Here is a 22584-nt window from a genome sequence, read left to right on the forward strand (position 1 = left end):
GCAAAATGTGGTGCAGTACAAGCCAAACAGGAAAGTGTCTAGACTGTCCCAGTATCAATACAACCAGAGCATCCCTGATTTTACTTGTTTTATATCTGGGAATTTAGTACATAATTTTAAAGAACCCATAAAATATTTGGAAGTTATTCACCTGGTATATTCTATTCATTTATTTTTAAAAGTGGAAACAACCTGAGATAAGGCAATTGGATTGCAGAGGGGGAAAAAATTCTCCAAGTTATTGGCAGAATTTCTAAATTCAAAGTCCACATTCTAGCTAATGAATGAACCATGTCCCTCCTGATTCTGTCACTGGATTAACTGAGTGACTTTAGATGTATTGTTTCATTTTCTCTGCTTGTTTCCTCACCAGCAAAACGATGATGGGTCTTTAAGCCCAACTAGTATCCTTGGATGGTGAATAAGAAAGATACAGGGTAACTAAAAAAAGAAAACAGAGTTCCTGTGGGGTGTGATCTGAGCTGAGTCAATACGAATTCATTAAAAAGATTTAGCAAAATCAGGCAGAAGTGAATGAGGTGATGGCGCCATCTGCTGCTTTATATTATGAATTTCAAGGCAAATTAGAGGAAGTTATTCTGTTTTATCCACTTGTGAGTAAAACGGAAGCATTTCTGCAGGGTGGACCTGACTCATAATAAAAACGTGACTTTCACTCTGCTTAAAGGCATCTGTATTACTTTATTCCTAAGAAATTGTAGTTGTTGGGAGTTATTCTATTGTGAGCAGCCGTTGGATTCCTTCAATAATAACCACATATGTTTACTATACTTTTAATTTTCAGTGTGTCATAAGTTCCTGGAGAGCAGGAAACTTGTCTTGCTCACTACAAATTCCCAGCATCTAGAGTAGCGCTTCACATATTAAATGAATGAATAAAATTGTACATATGTAGCTATTTTTAATTTGCTTGTTTTCTTCCTACACACGAGACTGTAAGGACCCTAAGGATAGGCTCTCTGTATGTTAATTACTGCCTACTCTGTTAGGACTAAGGAAAGAAAGCATCTGAGTGAGAGTTGTTAAATAAGTGAATGTGTAACCCCAAAAAAGTGAGAAAAATGTCTAATCCACATCTCTGTCACAGCAAATTAGAATAACTCGGAGAAAGTAAAATAGCCTGATACTGTTATTTTGATGTTTAGGTTACTGAGGTATATAAGCAGGTGTTTGAAAATTCTATATTAGGCATCCTACTTCATTTCCAATATACAACCCACATGCTTAATAAGATGGGCATAATATTGAGAAAAAGTTGTCTATTTATACTTTTTTTAATGTTTGGGGTCTGTTGTAAATAAGTAAAAGACTTAGTGTTGTAGAAGCATATCCCCGAAAAGAGCTTAGCAAACACATATATGTTTATGAATATATTCAGGTTCCTGCTATCTGTCCTATAGGATGCTTTACTAAGCTTAAATTATGTATATTCTCTAAGAGTAGAATTATAAATCGTCTGTCAGCTGTGCTCTTAATGGGGTAAAGAACTAGGGAAGAGCTGAGGCATGTGGCTCCTCACTGGAGTATAATGTGGACCAGTAAGTTTAATGGGTTCTACAAACGGCCAATTTAATAATTTTCAAAGCCACTGAGATTTCCTTATGGTTCAGGTACAAGTCAAATACCTAATCCTCCTACTTAAAATTCTATGTTTTCGCAACTGCACAAATGCTCAGGACCATGTACTTCTCTCTCATTTTTAAAATTTGCTCCCAGGAAACGAGTAGTTCATTAACTTTCTGGTTCATGGCATCCTTCGTGGGTTAATACCTTGCACATCACTGGGATGAGGATGACTGATCATGGAGGGGATTTTGGAAGTAAATATAGGTGCAAAGAAGGTACATTTGGAGACATTAAGGTATAAAGATCAGATATTTTAAATTTGCTCATTTTACTTGCTAAGATTTAAAAACTTGAACGATAGATGCAGGAAAGCATACCTATTCTGCTCATCTTTCCAAACCAGAACAGCCTAACTCTGTGAAATACTCTAAGATAATTCAGTATTTGAAATAATATTCACTTATATACCATCTATTCTATAATAGAATACCATCTATGCTCATTGACCCAAATGCCCTGCAAGCCCTAATAAACTCAGAAAATCTCCACAAAGAAGAAACTGAAGAAATGCTGGACAATACTCTTTATGGTTCACGAAACAAGAGGCAAGTCAGGAGGTATTCCACAGGACATTATTTCCACAACAACAACAGCAAAAAAGAATCCTAAACAATGTTTATAAACACCATTAAACTAAGTTAAGGAGTTATTTGGTCAATTTGCTGTATGAGATTAAGAACCTACTACCAAAACCAGAAACACTCGTAGGACACTATAAATACAAGGAAAAAATGAACTAATAGAATAATTAACATTTCTTGAATTCTAACCGAATCCTAGGCACTACATGAATTATTATATAAACATTATCCCATTAAATCCTCATATATCTATGACCTACTAGAAATAAAATGAAGATCTATGAGCTACTAGTGTTATTCCTATCTTTCAGTTAAGGTAATCAAGTTAATAAAGATGTTGAGTAACTTTCCTTAGGTAACAGAGATGTAAAAAACTGGCATTTGAACTCAGATAGTCCAAATTCAGAGTTCATTCCCTTAATGAGAAATAAACATGGCCTAAACAGTAAGCTATTTACATCAGGGGTCAGCAAACTCAGCAAGGGATGAGAGAATAAATATTTCAGACTCTGTGGGTCACTTATAGTCTCTTCTGCATATTTGTTTTAATAACGCTTTAAAAATGTAGAAACCAGTCTTAGCTTTCAGGGCATACATAAATAGACTGCAGGCCAAGGCTGCAGTTGTAGCCCAAGGCTGTAGTTGTAGCCCTCGTTTAAATAGTAACAAGCAAGGATAAGAATATTTATGTCTTTGGGATCAAGCAGCAGTCTATAAACTGAGAGATATATCCCCAAGATAGATCAGATTAAGGCAGTTTCCTCCAAACCTAAGGTTTAGGAAGACATGTTGCCAACGTCCGGAAGAACTGGAGACAGAAATAGTAGAAGTGACTGAACGATGACTCATTGGCACTGTCAGCTTGGCTAAAGAAGATAGCTCTGGGGCTTCCCTGGTGGAGCAGTGCTTGAGAGTCCGCCTACCGATGCAGGGGACACGGGTTCGTGCCCCGGTCCGGGAAGATCCCACATGCCGCGGAGCGGCTGGACCCGTGATCCATGGCCGCTGAGCCTGCACGTCCGGAGCCTGTGCTCTGCAACGGGAGAGGCCACAGCAGTGAGAGGCCAGCGTACCGCAAAAATAATAATAATAATAATAAGATAGCTCTGTTACCAACTTTGAAATTTCTATACCAGACACAGAGGCAAGAAATTCATCTTCCAATCTGGACTAGATTTCTTTTTTCAGCCTAAGATGTTTTTGTTTAGAGATATCAGTAGTTCCAACAGAAAGAGAAACTAAAGTCCCTAATTACAAAATCCTTCTCTTGGACGTTTGCTCAAAGCCAAATGGGGTAATAAGGACCGTACCACCTACAAATTGACACTTGCCATCTACCTCTACAAGGTTTAAATCATGAGCCACAGCAGCTGCTGACCTTCAACACCCCTGAAAGGAGTTCAGGGTGGAGATCAGGAATGAGGCCCTCTGTGCTCTGGGAAAAATGGGCAGAACAGGTTTGTAGATAGTTAGATATTTTCAGGAGAAAATTTTATGAGCCCAATTCTTGCATCTCCTCGTACCTAGAAAAGCACTAAAATCATCGATGGTGTCGTCTGCTCCTCGTGACAAGCAGCCACCCTCTGCCAAAATGTGTGCTTGCCTGCACGTACCCCCTTCACTAAAATTGTATATAACACTGACCTTCCCCCCTACTTTTTAGGGGCACTTTATCAGAGCTATCTGAAATGTCGTCCCCTGGGACGACATATTCATTTTGCCCCAAATAAAACTTAACTCACAACACTCACGTTGTGCAATTTTTTTTTCAGTCAACAGCTGGATTTACCTTCCAACCTGACAGTTACAAACAAACAAAAACAGACAAAATGCATGAATCAGCAGTTCTCAAAACACTGGATATCAAGCAACAAAGCAAGACAACGATCTATGAGAGATGGAAACAAACAAGGTGAGTGCCGGGATTGCCCCAGTTTACCACACTTGTGGAGTTTGCAGGCCACACACAGGGAAGGGGAACTGAGGAGATTACTGGGAAACCCCAGAATTGAGACAGACATAAGGCAGCAAGTGTTCAGGCGAGAGTACGAGAGGGGAGAGCTGCACAGAGAGAGAACCCCAGAGACCTGCAGAGAATCTCCTACAGCTCAGAGCATGAGTGTGAGGGAGTAACCAGAGGGTTTGGAGAAAGAACCATCAAAAATAAACAAAGGGGTTTTGTTTCCAGTAAAGTTGCTATTTTTACTTATTAATTCTAATAATTTGTAGATCTAGGGGGATTTTCCAAGCACTTAATGATATCATCTGCAAGTGATGACAGTCTTATTTCTTCATTTCCAATCTTAATATCTTTTAATTCTTTGTCTTATCTTATTTCATGGCCTATAGCAACTTTACTGGATACAAAACTCCATATTCAAATATATGTTGTATTCATATATACCAGCAAAAATAGACGATTTTTTGTCATTTACAATAGCAAGAAAACTATTAATATCCTAATAATAAATACAATAATACATGTAATAAAAATGTGCAAGAGTGTTATATTAAAAGCTCCAAATTACTGTGCAGAGAATTTTTAATAATATCTAAATAAATGGAAAGATATATCATTAAAAAAATAAAATAAAATAAACGAAGGAAATAATGCCTAAGTTCACGTGGGGCAGGAAACAGTGCCCTTTCCCAACAGCAAGACTGGACCAGATCATAGCCCATTGAGTATTGGGTGGGATACTCAGAAAATATACCCTTCGTAGTGGAGAATCGTTAACCCCAGACTGAGAACTTCTTTGGTACTGCCTGATAATCATAAAAGCAATACTCAGGAGCATCTCACTGTTTCTATGTAACTTAAATTGTTCTCACAATAAAACTCAGGAATATTTAGAGGAACAAAAAATATCTCGCATTGACCTAATATAATATTGTAAGTCAATTATACAGTAGATCATTGAACGAGGTGGGTTTGAAATGCATGGATCCACGAATATGTGGATTTTTATCACTAAATCCATACTACAATACTACCCAATCCACATTTGGAAAGGAGGTACAGAGGGCTGACTACAAAGTTATACATAGATTTTCCGTCTCATGAAGGGGCTGGTGCCCCTAGCCCCCGCATCATTCAAGGGTTAACTGTACTCCAATTAAAAAATAAAATTACAAAAAAACAACTTAGAGGTTAGAATTAGAAGGCACAGACATTAAAATAGTTAATATGTTCTTCGTATGTTCGTAGATTTAGAAAGCTACATAGAGACATGGAGGATTTGTTTTTAAAGCACACTTCTAGAGATGAGAACTACAAAGTGTGGGATGAAAAATACGCTGTGTGATATTAATGATAGACACTCAGTAGAAAAGATTCATGGACTTGATTATATAATAATAGAAACTAACAAAAATGAAACACTGAGAGATAATAATTTTAAAGGGAAAGGAAAGAACAAGGACAGGGAGGGAGGGAGGGAAGAGAGCAAGAAAGAAAGAAGCATTAGGGCACTGTGGCAGCCCAGTATTCACATAACTGGAGTCCCTCAACAGTGTGTGTGTGCATAGGGGCAGGGGGCGGGGAGGGAAAAGAGGTGGAGTGAGGGGGTACCGGGAGGCGGGGCAGAAAAAACATTTGAAGAGGTAATAGCCTAGCAGCTTAAATTTTTTCAAACTTGATGGAAAAGAAGAAAGATTTCCTCACAAGCAGACCTTCACTATAGGGAATGATAAAGAAAGTCCTTTAAGAAAACTTAAAATATCACGTGATGTAATGTGGATCTAAAACAGAGATGAAGAGCACCCAAAATGGTCACTACTTGGGCAAATATGTAGGATTTTTCTGCTTACGGTTTAAATGTCTTTAAAAGATGATTTACTATTTAAGCAAAAATGCTAACTATGCATTGTGGTGTTTACAACAGATATAAAAATAAAATGTATGGCAACATTAGTGTGAAGGCTGGGAGAAAAGAAATGGAAGTATGCTATTCTAAGGTTCTATTCGTAGACATGAAGTTGTATAGTATCACTTCAAGGTAGACTGCAGTGAGTCGTGATGTGTATATAAATCCTGAAACAACTTCTAAAATAACAAAGAGTAATAGCTAATAAGCCAACAGGAAGATAAAATGGGAGAGTCAGCAATATTTCATTAATACAACAGAAGGCAAGAAAAGAGGGAAAGGCAACAAGGACAAGTTGAAAGAAAGTGGAAGGAAATATCGAGATGGTAGACTTAAATCTAATTACATCAATATCACATTAAATGTAATGGCTTAAACACACACAAAAAAAGACAGAAATTGTCAAATTATATAAAACAGCAGCACTCAACTATTTGTCACCTAAAAGAAACACACTCTAACTAAAAAGACAAAAAGTAGGTTAAAAGTAAAAGAATGGGAAAAGATATATCATATTTACATTAATCAGAGAAAGAAAGGAGTGCCTGTATTAATTTCATTCAAATAGAGTTCAGAGCAAACATTATAGAGTCAAACTGATTTTTTTTTAAAAAGGGGAGGCATAGGGCTTCCCTGGTGGCGCAGTGGTTGGGAGTCCGCCTGCCGATGCAGGGGACACGGGTTCGTGCCCCGGTCCGGGAGGATCTCACGTGCCGCGGAGCGGCTGGGCCTGTGGGCCATGGCCGCTGGGCCTGCGCGTCCGGAGCCTGAGCTCCGCAACGGGAGAGGCCACAACAGTGAGAGGCCCGCGTACCGCAAAAAAACCCCGGGAGGCATAAATTAACAATGCCAGGAATAAGAGAAGTAGCATCGCTACAGACTCTAGAGATATTGAAGTAATGAGAAAATGTAAAGAAAAGTGTTAGGCCAAAAAAATTAAACAACTTAGATGAAATGGACAAATTCCTTGAAAGACACCAACCACCAAAGCTCATTCAAGAATAAATCATTTGAATAACACTGCATCTATTAAAGAAACTGAACCTTTAACAGTAAATAATTAAAAATCTTGTGAAACACAGAAAACGCCATGCCCAGATGACTTCAATGGCAAATTGCTTCAAATATGGAATGAACAAATCATACCAATTCTACACAAAATCTTCCAGAAAATTGGCATAAAGGAGTACTACTCTGAAACCTAAACCAGACAAAGCTGTTACATGAAAAGAAAATTACATAGAAATGTCGTTCATAAACGTAGTTGCAAAAATCTGAAGCCAAATTTTAGCAGATCTAATCCAGTGATATATTAAAATGATAATACATCTCGAGAATCGAAAGCTGGCTTAAACTTCTATAACTACTTAAGTTAATTCATCATGTTAAAAAACTAAAAAGAGAAAAGAAAAACGATGTGATCATCTCAACAGATATAGGAAAAGTATTAGACGAATCAATACCCATTTCTGATAAAACCTCTCAGTATTCTAAGAACAAAAGGAAAATTTCTCAAACTGATAATATTCATCTATGAAAAATATACACTTAACACCTTAGTTAATGGTATAACATTGACTTATTCCCAAGATCAAGAACAAAATAAGAATTTGCACTCTCACCATTTTTATTCAATATTGTACTGGAGGTTCTAGTCTATGAAATCAGGCAAGGAAAATAAATAAAAATCATCCAGAAAGGAAAAAATAAAAATATTTTTATTTGCAGATGACATGATTATGTATGAGGAAAATCCAATGAAATACATACACACACCACACACGCAAACACACACACAAACTTACTAAAAGAAATAAGTGAGTTTATCAAGGTTTCAGGATATAAGGTTAATATAAAAAACTATTATAATTCTATACAATAGCAAAGGACATTGGAAATAAAAACTACAATGATAACAGTACCGTCTACAGTAGCATAAAAAATGTGAAATACATGATGATAATCTAATAAAATATGTGAAACATCTATACAGAGAAAATTACAAAACATCGCATAAAGAAAATCCATGAGTTGAACAAATCAGTATTTTAAAGAATTCAATTTCCCCCAATTATCTATAGATTCAGTGAAATCACATTCAAAATTTCAAAAAGTTTTTTTAGAAATTGACAAGCCAATTCAAAAATTAAGACGGAAATGCAAAGACATAGATTAACCAAAACAACATTGAAGAACTACCTCCATGTGATTTCAAGATATATTATAAAACTACCGAATCCAAAATATCGTAATGGTGTTATGCACAAAGAATACACAAATAGATCGATGGAACAGAATAGAGTCCAGAAATAGACCCAGACATGTATGCATAATTGTTGACAAAAGTGCAAAGGCAATGTAGTGAAGAAAGAATAGTCTTTTCAGCAAATGTTGCAGAAGCAATTGAATATCCACATGCAAAAAGGAAAAGAAAAAGAACTTCCATACATCCATACGTGACTTACAAATTATCCCCCCAAAAGTTAAAGATTTCCACGTAAAATCTGAAACTATAAAATGTCTAGAAGAAAACATAGCAGAAAAATTTTTGTGACCTTGAGTTAGGCAACAAGTTCTTAGAAACAGGAAAATGGACTTCACTGAAGACTGGCAGGGGGGCTTGGAAGAAGCTAGGTGAAAAAAGATATACATAGAGAATTAAAACTTTTGCTATCAAGGTGTCAAGCAGCTGGACCCCAGTCTCTGCTAAGGAGTTCTGCACTTTAGCTAGTAACAGGAAGTCTTCAGGGCTTTTATGGTTTGCACCTAAGTGACGAAGTATAGCTTAATTTTCAGAAGAAAATTCAAAGGTCTTCTCCTTTTCTTCCAGAGCCTTCACATTCACTGTACTGTCAATAGGTTTGCCTTCTTCTGACATATACTGAATGCAGTTAAAATGCAGTTTTCAGCAAAAACAGCTCCCCTTTGTATATATGCACAGGTGCCTGAAGAATACATCTGGAAAGCAGCTCCCTGGAGTCTAAACCTGCAGGCAGGGAGAAAAACAAATTTAGATTTACTGCCACCTTGTGTCAGGCACTTAGCCTTGTCTTAAAGCTTCAAGTCCGCAATAAACGTGAGAAGGAAAATGTAAGAGAAGATCTGAATGGGTAAACGGGCAAGTCCCTGTGTGAGAGAGCTGGGGAGAGAGATTCAGAAATTCCCCAAGCTTCTTTCCAGCAAGAAGAGGACATTGCGTGGAATGTGGCAGTAACTTCACTAGTAGGTTCAGCAAAGAATAGGAAACTTACAAGTGGGGCATCAAAGGAGAACCATCCTCCCAGAGCCATGAGTAGTTGGGTTTCTTCAGAGACAACCCCATCCAGAATGGGAAACTGGAATGGGCGATTGCTTGCTGGATGAATTCCTGTGGGAAGTCATGTTTCTGAGTTGATGAAAGAGTCGATGTGGACTTTTAAAATTAGATTCACAAAACAAAAGAACCCAAAGAGCTCTTAGACATCCTCCTGATGGCTTTACAGAAATGTCTACTGGAGCCTAGAGATACTTCATAACCTGTCCATCCAAAGTCATGCACGTAACCAGTGGCCAGCCTAGGCTAGAAAACAGGTACATATTCTGATTCTCAAGGAGGGCCTTAACCTGACCTATTTCCCTGTAAACCAATATTCCAGCCCAACACACGTCCATTAAAAACTCACCAGATCATCTGAGCTATTAATCTTCAGCATGTGGGCGTCCAAAGACAAGCAATTCTCCCGGCTTTTTTCCCAATTAAATGGGCCAGAGGAAAATTGGTAACAGTTTTCTTCATGCCAGAGCCAGTCTTGGGGACAAGGACCTAGGAAATGTAATATACTTAATTAGTGAGTTATGCCTGAGTGAAAATATTTCTACAATTCTTAAATCAATTCACCTCTCAGGACTCTCACATGCTACCACCTCTTCTTAATTAGAATTACACCCAGACTCTGCAAATACCTAAATAGCCTAGAGTCTTTATTGCTCCCTTTTTTGGAGAAAAAAGAAATGAAGCATTCTGATTTTAGAAAACTCAATTAAAAAGCAAGACAGTTAAAAAGCAAGGCTTGAGCTGGGATGTAATTTTAGAATCTGATCTATTTTTTAAAAATTATGTTTGGAATCATGGAAGTGAGAGTTGGGGGGATGAATATGTAATAGGTATTCTGCTACTAAAAAAGATATGCTTATATATTTTAAAACTTCAGGTCTTTGAATGATGGATTTGGGTTTAGATACTGTGCCTCCTGATTCTGGACATGTAGCCCTATGTGGCTCTTGAGTACTTGAGTTACGGCTGGTCTGCATTGAGATGATGTTCTGTAAGTGTAAAATATACCCCTGATTTTGAAAACGTACTATGAAAAAAAGAATATAAAATATTCCATTAATAATATTTATACTGATTAGTGTCAAAATAATATTTCAAGTATATTGGGTTAAATATGTCATTAAAATTAATTTCATCTGTTTATTTTTCATGTTTACTGTGATTACTAGGAAATTTAATGTTGCATATGTGGCACACACTGTATTTCTTTTGGACAGAACTGTTCTAGGGAGAACAGTATATTGGTGCAAAGAGAGCATCTCAATTTAAATAAGATTTCAGAAAGTAGGGGAAAGTTTTCAGCAGAAAGTTCCCAGAGAGTCCAAAAAACTCAACTCAGGGCTTAGACAATAGGCAAGATATGTGTTTTACAGATATTTTAAACGATCCCCAAATCCTCTTTCTCCTCCCCCTTCTTCTCCCCTTCATCATCATCAACCCTTCTGTGTGTTATTAACACTTGGAATCTCTTTACTGGGGAACAAAGCCCTTTGTTCTACGCTGTGACCAAAAAAAAAAAAAAACAACAAACCTCAAATCCTTGAGCAAGGCAACATTTTAATTTCAATTTTCATTGTGGCATAAAACCATCAGATAATTTTGTAAGAATAGGCTTTATCAGAGAGGACAAAGTAGAAGGGACTGAACTATGAAAGAAGAAAGTGAATGAGGAAGGCTATACATAAGCCCGGATTGAAAGCAAAGAATGCAAGCTTCCTAACTTATTAATTTGCCTAGTCCTGTCTTACTATGTCAAAGGAAAGAGTATATTGGTTTTCCTGAACTAAAAGAAAGGTCTAGGTAGGTTTTCCAAGCCATGAAAAAGTGAAAAAGATGAATGTTAAAATGTGGCATTCAAACCACCTGTATGTCCTTTAATTATTATTATTTTTTTATTTAACAAACACAATAACCACTGTGTTAACCAACGTGCCAAAAATGGTTGGCAGTCATTTTTATGTATTGGCTCATTTAATCCTCATAACCACAGTATGTGAGAGTTAGGTTAATTTTCTTCATTTGAAAGATAGAGAAAATGGGACTTTGAACACGAGCAGTCTAATGCTAGCATCTGTGTGTTTCATCACTGTATTACACTACCTCTCAAACTCCTGAGTTTGAATTAACTGAGGAAATATTTCTTGATGCCCCCTCAAGATATTTTGATACAGGGTTTTGGGGTAAATCTGGTACTTGCCACTTTTAACAAGCTACTTAGGTGATAATTTTGTACACGAAGGGTTGAGAACCACCACTAATTCAGGTGCTAAAATGTAGTCTGTTACTTTGAAGACTCTGTATCTTTCTAGCTGGCTGACCTCAAGCAAGTCACATATGCCAATTTCTCAGCGTCTTGCCCTCTTCATACATATACCGAGGACCACAGACTGGTTAGTAAGAAAGATAAAACTTGTCTCAAACTTGAGAAAACTGGCATACTTTTTTTTGCATAGTATTTTATTATTAATGTTTTTGAGAATCTTCTCAAAGCTGCTTGATGGACAGCCGTGCTTTATTTGACATCTCTACTAATTGGCTTTTATCTGACACTGCCAAGGAATGAAAACACGTTACTTGGTGTATCTGCTACAAGAGACATATCACCTTTTATTTTTGATTAGTTGTCCACACTTGGCATCTCCGGGATACGAGTCTGAACAATCCTGACATAATTTTACTCCCATACAACTGATAAAAACAAGCCTAATTTCACAGCCCCACCTGTGAAATAAACCATTTTTGGTATGTAGCTATGTCTGCTTATATAAACATTCCTGTCCTTGATATATTAGCCTCCTTCCTTTAAGCCTTCTTTGAGATGGTTTTATGTCCTAAACAGCTCTTTCCTTAAAGAGATTCAATATATGTTTGACACTTGCTAAAAAATCAGCTTGTCTATATAAACGTCTGCTAATTTTGGAAATTTAAATAACCCTGTACATACTGAAGGGATTTATAAACTGCAAAACTTTATACAAAACTACTTATCGTTATTATCATTTAACTTACCTGGGTTTCCTCTATAAAATAAATGGATGGGTACCTATAAACTGTTACTTTATAATCTTTATTCAACAAAACTACGTGGTTGAGATTAAGGTGAGCTGTACAAGCAAGAAGCTGCAGAAATCTCTGTTTATTAGTGACAGCTAGTTACTAATGCCAAGAAAGCAATGTACCACTGAAAGTGACTCTATTTCACACTTTCAAATTCTCCCCATGATTAAAAGCACATACCTGATTTAATTATACATTGTAGAAAAACTATACTAACTGTACAGGTCACTTCTGTAATATTGAGTTCACATTATTATCTCCATGTTATAAATGTTTCTATCTGCCTCCTAGATTCTGAGTGTACCTAGTCAGCTGAGATCAACTCAGTTCTTCTCATATACATTGACTTCCTGGGTCTCTCATAACTTTGTCTAATTTGAAGTATCTACTTAACACAAGCCAGCTCACCTCTATTGATTCAGTTTACATTGATGTAGTACACTTTATGAGAAACAGTCCCATAGAATAATGCTAATGAAGAGGAAGGGGTCCCCAGGACCAAGGAGACCCTTAGGAAAAGAAATCAATGATTAAGATACATTGGAATGGAAAGAGAGGAGAATCTGTGCAAAGGGTAAAGGTGAGGGATTTCTTCCAGAAAAATCTCAAAACCAGAAAGTTATAAAGAAAGAGAAGCTCTTGTGAGGCAGGAAAACTTAAATCCACCAAAAAAGTATGGTTGATTGAATCAGATTAACTCAAGAATTTGGCATGGGATAGGGTGAGGATGACAAAAAGAGAGGACTTCTGGTGTAGAACATGATGAACAAAAAAGGATACATACATCAATATACCAATTTTGTGCCTAGAGATATTTCCAAAAAATGTTAAGATTTACAGAGAAGTCTCTCTTCACCCCTCCCTCCCTCATACCTGAATAGTTTGCTGCTTTTTTCAGAGCTTCTTGGAGATTCAGGTTCTGGTGATGAAGTTCCATTAGTTTCTTGGATTTTTCATCCAGCTTGTGGGCAAGGGTTTCCATCATTTCTTTGAGTTCCCCTTGTGACTCCTGGGAAGATTTTTCTGTCTGGTGCTGGGCTGAAATCTGTCCCTCCAGGATATCTTCCTGGTGAGTAAGGTTTGCTTGCTGTTGCTTTAGATCAGACACCTGGGATACTAAATTAGAACTGAATTAAGACTCCATTTCCAACCCCAGTAAAAATTCCTCCACAGGATTTTGAGGAAATCAAAGAACTAAATCAAACCATTTTTTTGGACAACAAACTGCTTCAAAATGACCCAAATTTATTCAGGAATTACAGATTTGGAAATTCCTTGATATTCATGCAATATTTTTTAAATGTGAGGAAATGTCACAGATACTTGTGATTTAAAAAAATAAGACAGGATTTTTACTCGTTGTTGAGAGTTACACACAAGTTAAAAGGAATCACAGGATAAGTCTTATACGAGTGGCATAAATAAAATATAGACGATCTAAGATAGTCAGACACAAACCGGACTCAGTGACTATTAGTAGCACTTGTCATAAATGACTTACTCTAGTTGTGTCTTAATTCCTCTGCCCTTTCTCTACCCTTCCCCATTTCCTGATTTTAGTTAAAAACTGTGACACTCACCCCGTTTTTGAGAAACCCTCCCACGGAATTTTTTTAAGCTGCTAACACAAGAGTCTGAAAACATATTTTTCAGTTTTAGTTTGTTATTTTTTTTGTTTGGTTTTTGGTTTTGGTTTTTTTGTTTTGCTTTTTTAGGAAGGGTGGAGATGAAAGGAAAGTTGTGAAATCAAGCAGGCAGCAAATGTTAAGGGTCCAATATCTCAGTTCTAGAAGGTTGACGGTTCAGTACAAAGTAGACCTCTTGGGTTGAAAGCCAGATTTGACCCTGTTGCAGAGTGGTCCAAGCCTTAGAGGAAGACTCTTCCAATGACTATCTCTGAGTCAAGGGCTCTTCTCCCAGATCAGCAGGAAAAGTTTTATAGATTGAAAGTGTTCATAGATTGAAAACATAAGTTGTGTGAGACCTTAAACAACCGAGAAACAAATTAGCACTTCAAAGGCCTTAGTAACCTGGATTCTAGGGCTCTAGAGAGCCTAGGATTCTAGAGATGAATAACTCAGATCTGTGACCTAAATACACAGGTGTATTAGATGGACAATCAACACCATTTTCCTTCTTTCTTAGCCATTTTCATGGTTCCTTTCATTTCTTTTCCTCTCAACATCCCCTCTTTCCTAAATGGCCATATTATGAATTTGAAGAATGTTTTGTTTTAAATGTTTTTTTATGAAGACTGTATTTCTGGGTTCTTAACTTTAAATTGGTATTTAATCATCTCTATTAAAACTCAGCATGAACTAAATGAAGTTTCTTTTACTTTTGGGTCCCTCGGGTGACCTTGTGGATTAGTAACTTCAAATTATTTTCTTCCTCATTATTCTGGGATTTAAATAGGCTTTATCCATGAAGTTATGAAAACAGAACCAAACAAAAACCTACCATTCATAATCTTCATCCCATGCCTCAATCTATTTGAGGGAAGAGCACAATATACCCATTCATCTTCCCACTCACTCTTAAAATAATTTGCCTAAAATGTATCTAAATGAAGGCTGTTTATAGCTGTTATGAAACCAACAAATAAACCATGTTTATAAGTTCTCATTTTTTGTTCTCCATCTTTTCCCGGCTTCAGCACTTACATTGGATTATCAGCAATATAACGGTCACCAGTAATCCCAGACAAAGGATCCCTAGAACCATAGCAGCAGGGTACCACCTCCGAGAGGAAAGAAAACGAAGACCTAAAGTGACAGAAGATAGATTCAGAAAAGACAAAAGTGATGGAGGCAAGGGATCAAACAATTCTTTGAGTACTGTCTGTACCTGGTGCTTTGCATTACTGACCTCTAGTATTCCCAATGGATTTGCAAATAATTCATTATTCACATGTACAGATGCGAACTATGTACAGTTAAAGAATTTAAGTAATTTACCTATGGTCATGCAGCTAGCAACTCTAGGAGCCAGGATTCCATACCAGATATTTGACTCCAAATCTAGAATCTAAAGTTTATGCCTTGTCTGCTGTCCCCACAGTGAGTCTTCAAGAAACTCTCAGCCCAGCTTGGTTAGATTAACTTCCTCCACAGGGTAGAGAGCCTGATGTTTTTAATAGGGACCATGTGTCTGTACGCGCACGTGTGCACGCACACACGCACGCTCGCATGCACGTGTGCACACACACACGTGCAAACACATGCACATACGCACACAGGCATGTGCACACGCACACGCAGTTATAAGTAACATACCATAAACGAATGTCAGATATCAAGCAAATAAGCCTTTAGTCAGTTAACCAACTGAGAAAACCTCAAAGAACTAATACGTAATTCTGTGCCATTCAATTTTTATTTGGAACTGGGGTTATTGACCAAAGAAAAATAGGAATGAAATCTCAATATTCCCTTGATTCATATTAACATCATGTCGTATACTCACACCAGCTGTGGCCTTCTTGTTACAAGAGAAAAATTCACCATTATTATAAAAATAAATCAATCATGTAGCTCACAGGTGTACGAATATCTTATTATGAGGTCCACCACTTAAAAAGCACAGATATTACTGGTTCAGTGGGAAAACATTTCATGTAATGGATTTGGACTCCTCACCTTGTTAGATAAACAAATAAGGCACTGATAATCCTTATATGCAAGAGGATGTTATCCTCTATATGCAAACAAGGAAACTAACCATTCAGTGACTTGCCTAAGATCACACAAATGTTAAGATCCAAACATAGGTCTTTAATCCAATTGTCAGTAGCTATGTGACTTAGAACGTCACATCACAAAACTTCCAGCATGAATGTATGATGATTCCAATCAATCAGTGGTCAGATATATTCACAGAGTTCTCACATGTCAGAAGCACTCCTAATAGACTCTACAGATGACCCAAACAAAATAGAAATTTTGACAGGAAGCAATGTGGTTTATTCTCTGATTCAAAAGTTATTAAGCTCCCAGAAATGTGTATAGCAAGTTGGCAGAAAAGAAGTTGAAGACAGTTATGTGTCTTGCAAATAATTGCCCAATCCTAGCCTTGGAGGCAAATATCTGAGTAAATCTTTCAATCAACGTTTCTCTCTGGTCAATATTCATTCCGTCTTATAGATCAATCCTAGCTCTACCACTTACTAGCCACATAAAACTGGGTAATTTAGTTAATCCTCCCAATCCCTAGTTAGTCCTCTGTAAAAGGGAGATAAGATTAGTCCTAATCTCAAGGTGTGAAGATTTAGAGAAATAATGCATGTAAAGTGAATATCCTAGAAAATAGCCTATAGCAAATGTTCAATAAAAGTTAGTTATCACCCTCTACTACAGCATCATTCATACCAAGTTAGTTTATTCGTCAACATCATCTTCGTTATCACCATTACATCTGACTTGTTTTTCCTTTAAGTAAGTGCTATTAACTCTTTAATATTTTCCCACATTCAGGTGTTGTAGTCTTCTAATCCTCTATTCAGTTAGTTTACATTTCTAACCTAATTCTGTCCCTGTACATATTTATCCACCCCTAGTACCTTTGTTTCTCTCTCCATTTGGCTTCTGATCCAGTTGACCCTTCATACTCTGGCTCTTCAGGTCAGCAAAAGTCATTTCCAAATTTATTCCAAGAATGAGAGAGTGAAGCAGCCGAGGACTTCTACAAAGTAAAAATGTGTGAGCTCCTGCTGGAGTGTTTAAATAGCTACTGATATCTAGTAGAATGACTCAGTCATTGGTAGGAGGAAGGAGAGGCTTTGCTTCATACTGGGAACTTGGCTGACGCAAATTCTTGGGTTATGTCTATTGCAGGAGGGGAAAGTGGTGATTCTGATAGTGTTTCAGGATATTTCACTAAGTAATTTATGAAAGGGAAAACTGTATTTTCCATGAGCATTAGAGGAGAGGAATTTGTACCCACGCTGCAGATATGGAAACTGAAATTTAAAAGGGTAATTCACAGTAAATTTGTGGAAGAGTGTGCATTAGACCAGATTACTTGATGCCAATATCCATATTTGTTTATTTCACTGTAGCAGACTATCTCTATACTGAGGCTTTCATACGTCTCTCATTTTCCTTTTTAATTCTGACTTTTTTTCATCAGCTATAGACTTAGGAATTTGGGGATTAATCACTTATGACTCTTATCTCTCTAGCCATGATGACCTAGGTAATTTTAGAACTTAGTTAGGAGTGCTATTTCGTACAGTGGCGTATAACATAGCAGCAGAGAGAACTTCGGAGCCAGATGGAGATTGTTTCATATCCTTCCTTTGCTATTCCCTTGGTCTCTAATCTTGGGGAATGTCTTTGGCTATACATTATAATGTCCACTTGATAATGTTGATAATGCTGCTATAGGTGTTCAAATGAGATATTGGGTGAAAATGCTAAGCTTTGTACTTCAAACATAATAAGAAATCAATAAATGGTAGTTATTAATATTAGCAGTAGTAATACTCAACACAGTGGAATTGCTCATCAAAGAATACATTTTATATGTCTGCCTTGAGTCACAAAGACTGCTATGGGATCCCAGTAAAGATACTATATGTATTCACTGATAGAATTCTCACCTATTTTTCCCTCACAACCTCATAACCAGAAAAAAAAATCTTGTTGCCGTTATACATGCTTTTAAAAAAAAATCCTTATCTATTAGAGATATCTTCTGAAGTATTTATGGGCAAAAATGATATGATAGCTAGTATTTGCTTTAAACTATACCAGGAGAAAAATAAAAAGAAGGGAATACATAAAAGATTGGAGAAAAATATGTAAATAAACAAAATCTAGGAAACTATTAGGAAAATGAATAGTTTTCACCAGTAATAATTTTTCACCAAAATGAAAGCCTAATTAGGATTCCGTTTCTCTCCTCCTCCCTAAATTTTTTTTATTCCCCTTTTCTGTGCAGGGTATCTGATGCCAAACTGAAAATAGTTGATCATTTAAAGTGCTACTCTATGAGACAGATCACAAAGGAGGCTCAGCAACTCGCAAATATATCCTAGTCCAATCAGCTTGTAACAAATCAATGTTACTTACCTTTATCCCTCAAGCCCCACACCACCTCCCTTGATTGTGAGTGCCAGGAAGCAAGATTAGATACATACCTGCATTTGCCATGGGGACTTTCACATAAATAGGATCTCAGGAAATTATTTTAATGATGATTAATAAATACTGAAATGATACCACAGTGAAGTGGACACTTTATCATTTCCCACAGCGATGTTATTTCAGATGCCATCAATATTCTAGTGGATTAAGATGAGACATATAGGTACCCTTGTTGAGGAAATGGACGTGACACATATTTCTTGTGAGCCCATCACATCCTCATAGCTTTTTATGGGAAGAAGTATCTTAGAAGGATGCATGTGAGTATGTAGTTAAAATACCCAAAGAAAGGGGCTTCCCTGGTGGCGCAGTGGTTGAGAGTCCGCCTGCCGATGCAGGGAACACGGGTTCGTGCCCTGGTCCGGGAAGATCCCACATGCCGCGGGGCGGCTGGGCCCATGAGCCATGGCCGTTGAGCCTGCGCGTCCGGAGCCTGTGCTCCGCGACGGGAGAGGCCACAACAGTGAGAGGCCCGCGTAACGCAAAAAAAAAAAAAAAAAAAATACCCAAAGAAAGACACAAGACCAGAAAGAAATACATTCCTTACAGAAGGCCTAAGATTGAGCTAGATCGCCCAGATCTCTGATATTCACCTCCACACTTCACCCATGAGACCCAGGAGGGCATAATCGTCCATTGTCCTTTGGGTCAACACTCACAGGAATCTCCCTAACAGTCCAGGACTTGGTGGTGAGCTCTACAAGTCCTATACTTCCTTCAAACACAATTTTTTTTTTCTTTAAAAAATCCTCTCACCTTAGCACCTACAGGTCGGATTGTCATCATCAGTTTCTTTTTCTCCCCTCATTTTATGTACTCTAACATGCCCTGTATTGATTTTCAACTTCATTAATGTTATTCCATTTCTCCAACTAAATTATAAGCCCTTTAAAAGTAAGGATAGATCCCCTTCTATTAAGGAAATCTCATTCTTTTCTACCACCATAGCTTACCATAATAATTGTGACAATATTCTACAGACAGTTGACAGTTAACACGAGATTCTTAATTGTGAAGACATCACCAGCATAAACTCGATTTTTAAACTACAAAGAAATCTAAGAAAAATCTATCTCAATTCTTTTATTTTGAGAAAGTGGAACTAAAGTCCCCCAAATTTAAGTGGTTTACTGAATATCTCTTTTCTACCTGATTCTAGACAAGAACTCAGTTCACTGTTCTTTCAATTATGCCAGGTCATAAAAGACATAGGTGACTTCTTCTAAGTGACATTATAAACGCAGTATGAATCTCTCTCAAAGGATTCAGTGAGAGACTTTTCAGATCACCAAGGCAGAGCATATCCACTTCATAGTAGACTTTAAATGTGGTATGCAGTAGAGGATACCCACATCAGGGGCACCCTCAAATCTTTTCTTGATGTCCCTCCAACCAGAAGCTCACGCAGAAGTGCTACAACACGGACAGTGTGAAAACTAGACCAGTCACCATCTTCTGGGTGATCTAGTCCCTCAACATGGCCATATTTTGCTATTCTATTTGCTATTTGCTATTCTATTTGCTATTCTATTCTATTTGCTATTTGCTATTCTAGCCTGTAGGTTTTAAGCTATTCCTCTCTTTTTTTATTGTGGTAAAACTTACATAACATAAAATTTTTACCATTTTAGCCATTTTTAGGTGTACAGTTTCATGGCGTTAAACACATTCACATTGTTGTGCAACCATCACCTCTATCCATCTCCAGAACGTTTTTCATCTTCTCCAACGGAAACTCTGTATCCATTAAACAAGAACTCCTATGACGGTTGATTTTATGTGTCAACTTGACTGGGTCACAGCGTGCCCAGATATTTGGTCAAACATTCTTCTGAGTGTTTCTGCAGGGGCGTTTTTGGATGAGATTACCATTTTAATCAGTAGAGTAAAGCAGATTTCTCCCCATGTGAGTGGGTTTCATCCAATCAGTTGAAAGCCTGAACAGAACAAAAAACTACCCTTTCTCCAAAAAAGAAAAAAATTCTCCAGGAGACAGCCTTTGGACTGGAACTGCACCATTGGCTCTCCTAGGTCTTGAGTCTGCCAGCCCACACTACAGATTTGGACTTGCCGGCCTCCATAATTAAATGAGTCAATTACTTATAATAAATCCTTTTCTCTCTATATATACAAATTCTATTGTTTTCATTTCCCTGGAAAACCCTGACTAATACAACTCCCCATTCCTTTGTCCTCCCAGATCCTGGAAACCACCATCCTACTTTCTGCCTCTGTGAATTTGACTACAGCAGGGACCTCATACAAGTGAAAGCATATGGTATTTGTCCTTTTGTGTCTGACCTATTTCACTTGGCATAATATCTTTAAGGTTCATCCATGTGGTGGTATGTGTCAGAATTTCCTTCCTTTTTAAGGCTGAATAATATACCACTGCATAGGTATACCACATTTTCTTTATCCATTCATTCACTGAGGGACATTTGGGTTTCTTCTGTTTTTGAAACATCCATGGGAATAATTTCTACAATTTTTACGTGGCAGATAGCTGGACAGACTTGACAGACCTTAAGTGGTTCTCATTATCCCTGCTTGTGTAATCTCCTCCTCTTGAGTGTGGGTGGGAGCTGTGGCTTGGAGTGCAGCACAGGTGATGTAATGTACGTGATCACATATATGTGGTTACATAAGGTGTAGTGCCTATCTCACTAAAGTATGGATCTCTCCCTGTGCGCTCCCTCTCCCTCTCTCTCTCTCCCTGGTTGTATTTAAAGAAACAGCTTACATGAATCTTACAGCCACAGAGAAATGAATTCTGCCTAGGGAAGCCCAGAAATGAATCCTTCCCCAGTGAAGCCTTTAGATGAGAATACAACCCAGCAGACACCTGGATGGTAGCCTTGTGAGACCTTAAGCAAGGGACCCAAATTAGCTGTGTCCACACTTCTGACCCGCAGATACTGTGAGATAAAGATGTGTGTCATTTTACATTGCTGCTTACATAATTTGTGGTAATGTGTTACATGGTATAAAAAGCTAATAATTCTGTGATAATCTTAATCCTCCTGTTTTGTAAAATTCCTTAAATCTAATCCTATCACTGACTTTCAGTGCCTCTGAGGTTCCCACTCAATACTTAAGCTGCTTACACAAAATGAAAAAAAAAAATCTAGGACTTCCCTGGCAGTCCAGCGGTTAAGATTCTGAGCTCCCACTGCAGGGGTACAGATTCTATACATAGTCTGGGAGCTAAATCCCACATGCGGTGTGGTACGGCCAAAAAAAACTTAGGCTGCAATCATGGTTCATAAAGTAGAGACACTATTATTTTATGTCTTCCTAGTGGAGCTTCCAGTAGATGCAAGATAAAACTGGTTTCTCCTGGCGTATTAGCTATTTTTGAAGCATGGCTGTGGTCCAACCCACTGTCAGCTCTTCATAGCTCACTCTCGGTGTCTCAGAGGAATAATAGTCCTAGCCTCTATTTCACTGAAGCACAGAGAGGAAGGGAACCTGCAGTGAGTCACCTGACCTAGGCAAGGTCAAAAGGAGAATAATCAAAGGAACCAGAAGTAAGAAATTCTTTCGCCCCACTTGTTATCACTGTTGTATAACAATTCCCTGAAGCATAGGTGAAAAGGCTTTGGTCCAGTGCCCTCCATTGGTTCCACTCCATGTTCTTAACAACCTGGGTACAAGCTAATGATTGACAAGCGTAATGGAGCCACAAGACCGTGTAGGGTTGTAATGAGTTCATGCCCCTCTACCTCAGGCACCTGCCCTTCCAGGGTGGACCTCTTCGGTCTTCCCACCCTAAGCCTCTCTCCTGTCTCATCATTCCCTACAGGGATGCTTTGATAGGGACTGAGCTCAGAGCTAAAACTGCCACAAGGCATAATCACTTCCATTAGGATAAACAAGAAGTTCTCTTTCTCCTGGGAATAATCCAGTGGAGGGAGGGGTCGGGGGAGGGCAAGGGGCAGTAGTAATTCTAAGAAAGAAAAGTAACAGGAAGG

The 22584-nt window shown here is 37.8% G+C and overlaps 1 protein-coding gene across 3 annotated transcripts; it reads right to left on the reverse strand.

The window, feature by feature from the left end:
- Positions 1 to 7794: 7794 nt before the first annotated feature.
- On the reverse strand, positions 7795 to 17173 carry LOC101269745 (oxidized low-density lipoprotein receptor 1). Of its 3 annotated transcripts, XM_004281150.4 has the most exons (6): positions 17023 to 17172; positions 15128 to 15229; positions 13338 to 13580; positions 9757 to 9896; positions 9346 to 9461; positions 7795 to 9080 (listed from the first exon to the last, which is right to left on the reverse strand). In XM_004281150.4, the coding sequence occupies exons 1-6, from the start codon at positions 17096 to 17098 to the stop codon at positions 8936 to 8938; spliced, it is 822 nt and encodes a 273-aa protein (XP_004281198.2). In that variant the 5' UTR covers positions 17099 to 17172; the 3' UTR covers positions 7795 to 8935. The 3 variants fall into 3 exon arrangements, with proteins under 3 accessions (XP_004281198.2, XP_033264060.2, XP_049550857.1); XM_033408169.2 differs by lacking the exon at positions 15128 to 15229 and having other exon boundaries at positions 17023 to 17163; XM_049694900.1 differs by lacking the exon at positions 9346 to 9461 and having other exon boundaries at positions 8955 to 9080; positions 17023 to 17173.
- Positions 17174 to 22584: the final 5411 nt, after the last annotated feature.

Source organism: Orcinus orca, chromosome 11, assembly GCF_937001465.1.
Source record: "Orcinus orca chromosome 11, mOrcOrc1.1, whole genome shotgun sequence".
Classification (NCBI taxonomy): Eukaryota; Metazoa; Chordata; class Mammalia; order Artiodactyla; family Delphinidae; genus Orcinus; species Orcinus orca.

Excerpts from the sequence above, each read along its gene's own strand:
- LOC101269745 (XM_004281150.4), bottom strand. The coding sequence starts at position 17,098 with ATGACTTTTGCTGACCTGAAGAGCCAGAGTATGAAGGGTCAACTGGAT. Across the intron at positions 13,581-15,127 it reads TATATTGCTGATAATCCAAT|TATCCCAGGTGTCTGATCTA; the intron begins GTAAGTGCTGAA and ends GTTCTAATTTAG. Across the intron at positions 9,081-9,345 it reads TCTCCTTTGATGCCCCACTT|GTTTAGACTCCAGGGAGCTG; the intron begins GTAAGTTTCCTA and ends CCCTGCCTGCAG.